Genomic DNA, 8464 nt, shown 5'->3' on the forward strand with positions numbered 1-8464 from the left:
ACTGTCTACTATGTGACAGGCACTGTTGAGGGCACTAAGAAGAGCAGTGAACAAAAATGGACACGTTCCTACGCTAAGGGCAAACAGAAGAGGGGAAGAAAGTTTGCCACTTTATTTTTTTCCACAGTACTTTAACTGCTTCTCCCACTAGCTTGCTATCCTTGCTATTTCTTCCATTCCAATCATTATCCTGAAACTTAGAGTAGCAATTTAAAGTAGAATGAAGTACAACTATAGGAAGCATGTTTATTCTAATTATTTTTTTGTTGCTACAATAAAGTTATTATGAGACTTCAGATGATGTGGGTAAAGTACTTAGTACATTGCTTGACAATAAACAGTCTCTCTGAGGTAGATGCTATTTATTGTTTCTCATTTTATAAGTGAGGAACCTGGGGCTTGAATATGAAAAATAATTTGTTAATGTTACATAGGTAGAAAGTGGCAGTACAAAACTTTGAACCATGTCTGACTCCAAAGCCTTAACTCTTAACCACAGCAATATACAGTTTGCCTTCTATTCTAGAATGTTCTTATTAACATCAATCCATACTTGAAATCTGCAGTACACACAAAACATTGGGTTTTTTTTTTTTTCTCATTGGCATTTATCATCCTTCCTGAATTCTGGATCTAATGTCATTAGCAACAAAAATATATAAGCAAGGATGAATTACTCAATTACAAAGTCAACATTCTGATGCAGGACAAAAGTTAATTAACATAATCATTGAAACTCATATAACTCAAACGGCTTACTTTATTTAACAATGAAACAGTAATAACAGCACAATAATTTAGTTGTAATAAAGACATCAACAGAGCAAAATAAAAACAAAGCTTCAGTTCAAATTAGTTATCTCCTTTAAACAGGAAAAACTACCATTATTAGTCTAATGGTTCTCAAACTTTTCTGCACATTTGAGGAATGGGAGTAAGGAGGCAGATTGGTGCTTAAAAAAATAGGTCCAAGGCCCACCTCAGAACAATTATAAATGAGAATCTCTCAAGAGTAGAGCCCAGGGCAAACATTTCTGAAGTGTTGTCAGTGTTGAGAACTGTAAGTCTAAAGTAATAAACAATAAAAATCATGCTCTCAAAGCAATTCAAAACCAAGAAATTAAGAAATATGATAAATTCCCTTCCTCTTATCCTGGGAAAAGCGGGAGTGAAGAACCTACTCATTTTTCATTGGTCTTTATCCGTTTTTGATTGCCCCAAGTAGAGTTTAACAAATATCAAATATTGGAAGTTATGCAAACATGCTACCAAATTGAAATTCTCACTTTACATTTAGAAAGCTCTTTTAAAACAACACTGGCTTTCAGAAAGAATCTCCCACATTTTAAGTTTGCATAGATGTTTAAGTCAGCTATTTGTTCAACTAAGAGTCAATAAAATATATTAGAAAGCACTTACTAATAACAGTTATTATAAAACAATATTCATTTCATGTACCACTAATTAACTTTTTGGTGCAGACAAGAGGAATATTTGAGTGTTTCCCACCTGTTTCTAAAATTATCAGACTTCCTTTTTATAAGATCAGTATCTTCAAATTTAGAATCTAAACCTAAGTTTTTCTTTAAGAACGCATACACAAAATACTTCCCCTCTCACTACACTGCGTCCTTGACAAATCCCTGTTAGGAGGTTCAGTAGTGACTGAAGGCATTTCTCTTTAAAACAACTTTTCCTCATTTCTCAGGTTTGGGAATGATATCACACCAAGTATGGAAAATAACTTTCTTCCTTAAGAATACATAAATTCACTTAGAGATGTCTCCTCAGATTCAGAAAAGCCCATTTCTTCAGCTCCTTCTGTCAGGACTCCATGTCAACCTCAACCACTTCATTCTTGCCCTGAAGCATTGCTTCTGTAAGGTTGTCTTCACTTACATCTTCAATGTCTGCCAGATCAATAGGTGGTAAAGGATTCCTCCAGTACTGGAAGGTGTTGTACTGCCAAAATTCTTCATCGAGCTTCAGGGAAAAAAAGAGAGAGATCAAAGTACATCAATGGTTTAGAAAAAGTTAAGTGACCTCAGGAAACAAATTTTCTTCTGTTTTAAAAGCAAACTCACGTAAGATTTTGCAGTCTTTTACTTTGGATCTTCAAAAAAATACACATTTTTAATTCTGCCTAATCAAAGAACCACATGGACTCAGTCAAAACTGTACATTTTCATATTCATGGATTTATGAAAGCATTCCCTATTAGTTGTTTAAATTTAAAAGAATTTCCTCCAAGAGCATCTCTTTCCACAATTCTCTTCCATTTTTCAACCAAAGAAAATGTCTGAAAACAGTCTTAAAATTTTTTACCTTTTAGCGAAAACAATTTATTCAAAAAATATACACACTTTAAAAGTTATTCATGGTCTTTTTCCTAAGGTTTGGTATTTTAAGGGATTGATTTTACATAGGCTAAATATAAACAAGGTAAATAGCAAGAAAACCTTAAACTGATCATTTTAGTAAAGATACCATTTGGTTCCAGATATGACTTTTAAATCAGTATACCAAAATTGATAAAACCTAGTGTGTGCTGGCCCCGTGAAATTCAACAGCTTACTCTGAACGGCTATAAAATTGTTTTAAGTAACTATGAAGTGAAGATGATGTTACAATGAAGTTCAAAATTGGCATCGAATTTCAAAAGCATCCCCAAAATACTTTGTACAAAGGAAGCAGCACTGGAATTATATACAGGCTTCCAAAGTGACTATTTTGAAGGTTAACACCCTTCCCAGATGGATATATTTATCTTTATCTATTCTACGTCATGTTCTTACTTTAGGTGCATACTTGCTATAACAGTGCTATCCAACAGACATAATAGGAGCCATATATGTAATTTAAAATTTTCAGGGCCGGCTCCATGGCTGAGTGGTTAAGTTCTCGCCCTCTGCTGCGGCAGCCCAGGGTTCGGATCCTGGGCTCAGACATAGCACCGCTCGTCAGGCCACGGTGAGGTGGCGCCCCACATCCCACTAGAAGGACCTGCAACTAAGATATACAACTATGTACGGGGGCAGTTTGGGAAGATAAAGCAGAAAAAAAAAATTTCTACTAATCACAACAAAAAAGTAGAAATAGGTGAAATTAATCAATATTTTATTTGACCTAATAAGCCCCAAATATTATCCTTTTCATATGCACTCAATATTAGAAAAAATTGAGATATTTTACATTTTTTATCATATTAAGTTTTCAAAATCTGGCAGGTATTTTACACTTCCAGTACTATTCATAGTAGCCACATGTCAACACTCAATAGCCACACGTGGCTAGTGGCTACTTTACTGGTGAGTACAGGTCCATAAAGGAAATCACATTAAAAAGTTCATTTAGGGGTCAGCCTGGCGGCATAGAAGTTAATTTCACATGCTCTGCTTCAGTGGCCCGGAATTCACAGGTTCGGATCCTGGGCGCTGACGGAGCACTGCTCATTAAGCCACACTGTGGCAGCATCCCACATAAAATAGAGGAAGATTGGCACAGAGGTTAGCTCAGCAAGAATCTTCCTCAAGCAAAAAGAGGAAGACTGGCAACAGATACTAGCTTAAGGCCAATCTTCCTCACAAAAAAAAGTTGTTCATTCAGAGACTTAGACTCTAAGGCTTAAAGAATTAAGAGTCTCTTTGGAATTTCTTGTGATAAAAATGTAATCATTCAATGTAAGGCAAGAAAAATTTTATCTTAATAAGCAAACAGTTAAAAACAAGGATCTATTTCTCTGCCTTTTGGAAAAATCTATTGATCAAATTATCTACTTATAAACATGGGCCTAAAATGGGTCCTTTAATAACATCAGTATAACCCAGTAGCTAAGAGCAGAAACTTTGCCACCAGACAGATCTGGGTTTGCATGATAACTCTACCACCCACTAACTCTGCTCTTGACCTTAGTCTGTTTCTTCATCAGCAAAATGTAGGACTGTTGTAATTGTTCAATATTGCTAGGTATTATATCCCAAGAGGCCTATGAACCATTAACTTCTTCCTAGTAGTAGAAAAACATTTCTCTTACTTTCTATTTAAAATATCTAACAGTAAGGGTCAGCACTGGCAGAGCAATGAATCTGCATAAAGTGACACTAACATGAGAAAATACATGAATATTTAATTACACAATACCTAGTTTAAACTCTCTAGTAAAAAAAACCATCTGAAACAACTCAGGAAATACTCTGAGGTTCTAGGACAGAAAAGAGGTACCATTATTCTGCCTAGATGGCATCCTCAATATAGAAATAAAGAAGATAATTGAGAAAAAAAATTTCCTAAATGCAATCCCAAGGGTGAGGGCAGGTACTTAAGTTCTATTCTGAGCCTAACAGGAACCAGGTAGACAATTACTTCATGAACTGATAGCCTTTTAACTTCTCCATGTTTTTGTTACACCGTTTTCCCTTAGCTATAAAACCTTTAAAACAAAAAATCTGTGTCTTTGGAAAAAGGAAGAGGGAAGCTGAAGAAAACATGTCCCTCTCCGAAGTCTGCAGAAGAGAACCAGCTTAAAGAACAAAACAAAGAAAAGGAGGAAAGATGAGTGTTCCTGGGCTTTTGCCAAAAGAAAAGAGAACAGGGGACTAGTTTTGGTGAAGAAGGAAGCGCTAGTGGCAAGCCTATTCCTTGCCATGGGCTTGTAGTGACTACAGGAAGGAGAACTGACAGAGGCGGTCACTGCTGTGAAAAAGATACAGGTGTGTCTCGATTCTCAGCAGGCATCCTTGTCAGTCTACTAAAAATTTCTCCTCTTTTGCCTACCTGCCATTTCCGTATTTCCCTCTTATCAATCTGTGGCATACTGCAGTCAGTATATGCTGGTAGGAAAGACAAGCCTATGTAGGGGTGGGGTACCAAAAATGGTAGGAAAAGAAAAGTTTTCAAGCCACAGAGTACTTATCTCCACATCAAATAGGTCTGGATGACTATCATTCTGTATTTTAGCTTTTTATTTTTTGTTTCCTTTAGGTTTTGCACATTCACACCAGACACGATTTAACCAGAAATTCTAATTCTTTATTCTACTTTTAGAACATAAATGCCATCATTCAGTTTTAAGTAAGCTGATTTTGAACATCTAAAAGCAATTCGAAGAAAAAACTCTAAATAAGGCTGTTTTCTAAATTCCAAGAAAATTGGGGGTAGAAATATTTACAATTTATAATCTAATCTAGAAATGCCCATCATAATGATTATGTTTAAAAAAAAGTTTCTGACAACCACAGAAAAAAGATCTTTCCCAATTACAAAATTCTCATTTTATTGGGTTTTTCACCAAGAACAAGTCATGCCAAAAGTACCTCAACTCTTTTTGTTTTTTGGCAAGGTATTTGATAAATTCTGCATAAGATACTTAAGACAACGGAGAAATGTGGAGTGGATGCTGCGACGTAGTGGTTGAAGCGAGTGTGAATTCTGAGGCCTACATTTGGTTCTATCCCCAGAGCTCCTGGCAAGTCAACCAAGAACTGCCAAACAGCAGGCTGAATTCCTAAGTCTAAGACAAAGACGTCCAATAAATACGTAAGGCCGGCCACAAACATAATTTTAAATTTTCTAGTGTCATACGAAAAAAGCAAAATAGGTGAAATGAACTTTAGTATATTTTATTCAATCCATTATCTCCCAATTATTTCAACACGAAATCAATATAAAATTTTTGGAGACCTTCGAAATCCAGAGTATTTCACAACTGACAGCACATCTCCATTTTAACGGGTCACATTTCAAGTGTTCCGTTGTCTCACGTGGCTAGTGGCGGCCATACTCAACAGCGCAGATCGTCTTATGTGCAGAGATGGGGCAGGCTCGTTCCCCAAGGAATAGAAACTCTCCAATGAGCCTCATATATGCCTTACCTTAGGGCCCAAATTAATTTTCAGCAACAACCCTTTTGCATAGGATCAGATTTAGTACTGTGAGTTAAAAATGCCTTTTCTCAAGATACGGAGGCCCTTCCTCTCCACCGAAAGAGCTGTACCAGGCCTACAGGATGTCCAACTGACGGCCACCACATTAGTCACCCGCTTTGTATCACGAATTCTGGAAAACTCATCGTTAAACCATGGAAGGCGCGCTCGCTCCCTCTCGCTCCGACGTTCGTCGTTGAGCGGAACCTAGGCGGTTCTCGGTCAACGTCTTCGCCGCGCTCCCGCTTCCCTCTGACGCCGCCCGGCGCGGAGGCTGCGAAGCCCCTTCTACCTCACCCGACGGCCCGCTGACCCCAGTTCGGGGAAGTACTCCCAGGCCGGCGGACTTTCCCAAAACGCTGCCGAGGGTGGGTGGGCTGTGCGGCCCCCGGTGTGTGGCCTGGGAGCCGGCGGCTACTGCTGCAGCGGGGACCCCGGCTTTTCGCCTTTTGGGACGTCTGGACGAACACGGGTCTAGAGGGTGATGACCTGTCCCTCCTGGGGCGTGCAGGGTGACCCCTCCTCCCCTCACCCCGCCCGCCCCCAGCCCCCAGCCCCTACCTGGCCCGGGGCGGCCCCCCAGTCTTCCTGCGGGGGCTCTGCTCGCCCCGCCCCGTCGTCGCCACTGCCCCTCGGGGGCCGGGCGCGCCCGGGCTCCTCCCCCGGCCCTCGGGGCCGCCCGGGCGGCTGCTGCAGCGGCGGCTCGCCAGTATCGAGGCCGCGGCCCTCAGGCTCCGCGCCGCCCGGAGCGCGCGGGACCCCGCCGTCGCGGCGCTTGCTGGGCGAAGCCAAAGGCTCAGTCATGGCCCCCGCGTCGATTTTGCGCTTTCGGGGCAGCTCCGGGACGCCGAGGGGCTGCCCGGGATGCGAGGTCCCCGGCGGCGGGATCCAGAGCGGCGGCGGCGGCGGCCCCTCCGGGAAGTCGCAGAGCAGAAGCCGCTTCCAAGGCACGTGGAACCTGAGCGGCTCGGCCGCACGCCGTTTGGCCATGGGCCCCGGAGGCTCGGGCGGAGCCCGCCGGGCGCGGGAGGCCGAGCGCAGCTCGCTGCGAGGGCGGAGCGCGCGCGAGGGCGAGAACCGCGGCGGGGCGAGGCGGCGGCTAGAGAGGACGGAGGGGCGGGGCGGCCGGCCGGCACGCGCTGCCCTCGCCGCCGCCCAGGTGCCGCCGGACGTTGGGGAGCACCCGCGAAGCGGCGGAGATTCGAACCTGCGCACTAATGTGCGCGCGCGCACTCGCGCCGGCCAGGCGGAGCCGCTGGTTGGTGGAGGCTCGCGCGGCGCGCTCCCAGACGCCCCCGTGGCCGGAAGTGCGCGTCCCATGGGGAGGCGAGAAGCCTGCGGCGGGTTTATTAAAGGCCCAGTCGGGTTGCCCGCGGAGGGCGTGACCTTGTTTTTTCAGGGCCAGGGCGGGGGTTGTGCAAATCTCGAGCTTGGTAATGCGGTGTAGACTTAAACCTTTAAAATATGTATGTTAATATTCCCTTACTAGAGTCAGTGGCCATGGGGACGTCACCGGGAGGTGAAAACATTGTACAAACTTCTAATAAACTAGTGTTAAGAGGCTCTAGCGCTGCTAAGTGATTATTTGAGACTCTGCTGAACGGCAGACTGGGCTGAGGGAAGTAGCGAAAGGCAACACGTGAAAACAAAAACACCAGCGAAGCGGATGTTTTGCAGTGGCTGCTCTGGAAAGTGAAGTAGGCACCACATTCCGCGAAGATTTTTTTTATTAAAAATTTATTGATGAAGTTGCAGAGAAGATGTGTAGCTCATCTAGAAAAGCTCATCCAAGAGCTAAGCCTGAGGCCCACCTCTTTTCTTTTCCAACTGAAACCTAAAATTGTGTGGCTCTTAAATTATGTGGGAAGCGCCGAGTTCTCTGCTTACTCTCTGCAGGGACCAGAAGCGAGATTCCAAAACCTTCCTTACAGCAAAATTGTGTGTATTGTCAAGCAAAATGAGGAGCGGATTACAGCAGTGTATTTACTATAGCTTATATTTTAATAGCCGATAAAGGCAATAACCAAGTAAAAAAAAAAAGTGAAACAAAATTATGTATAAGTGCTTTGAAGGGAGAAACTACCATGATCTTCTAGAGAAAAAGTGTGCAAGGAAGATAATTGTCATGTAACTAGTAGGTAGTACCTATATATTAATTACCCCACACCCAAACACCTCAAGATTATTGCGAGAGGATAAGGCAACTACTTAACTCATTAATAAGCACAGAAATACTACAAGTTAGAGTAGTAGACAATAGCTTTTCTGTTTGATCTTTCTCTTCCCCCTTGTTTGAAACTGATAGCCCATCTGTCTCAAACGGATGAAAAGTTTGCCATTTTCAAACCAGTGATATAGATCAGACCTGAAAGAGCTTAATTTTATTCAAAAGGTTTTGAGGGTATCCGGCAGAAAAAGGATAAAAGTACATTTTAGCAAATACAGGTTCATTCCTTTGTGGTCCTAACTACAGAATCTTTTTTCCAAATTGTGAAATTTATCATATTTACAAAAGGTTGTATAAAACATATGCAGTTAAAAGA

At 42.3% G+C, this 8464-nt stretch overlaps 1 protein-coding gene across 1 annotated transcript; it reads right to left on the minus strand.

Moving 5' to 3' along the window:
• Window positions 1–347: 347 nt before the first annotated feature.
• On the minus strand, window positions 348–7269 carry C22H9orf40 (chromosome 22 C9orf40 homolog). The gene is made up of 2 exons (XM_070590201.1): window positions 6483–7269; window positions 348–1983 (listed from the first exon to the last, which is right to left on the minus strand). The coding sequence occupies exons 1-2, from the start codon at window positions 7239–7241 to the stop codon at window positions 1825–1827; spliced, it is 918 nt and encodes a 305-aa protein (XP_070446302.1). The 5' UTR covers window positions 7242–7269; the 3' UTR covers window positions 348–1824.
• Window positions 7270–8464: the final 1195 nt, after the last annotated feature.

This window comes from Equus przewalskii, chromosome 22 (genome assembly GCF_037783145.1).
Source record: "Equus przewalskii isolate Varuska chromosome 22, EquPr2, whole genome shotgun sequence".
Taxonomy (NCBI): Eukaryota; Metazoa; Chordata; class Mammalia; order Perissodactyla; family Equidae; genus Equus; species Equus przewalskii.

Excerpts from the sequence above, each read along its gene's own strand:
- C22H9orf40 (XM_070590201.1), bottom strand. The coding sequence starts at position 7,241 with ATGGGACGCGCACTTCCGGCCACGGGGGCGTCTGGGAGCGCGCCGCGC. Across the intron at positions 1,984-6,482 it reads GGGGGGCCGCCCCGGGCCAG|CTCGATGAAGAATTTTGGCA; the intron begins GTAGGGGCTGGG and ends TTTTCCCTGAAG.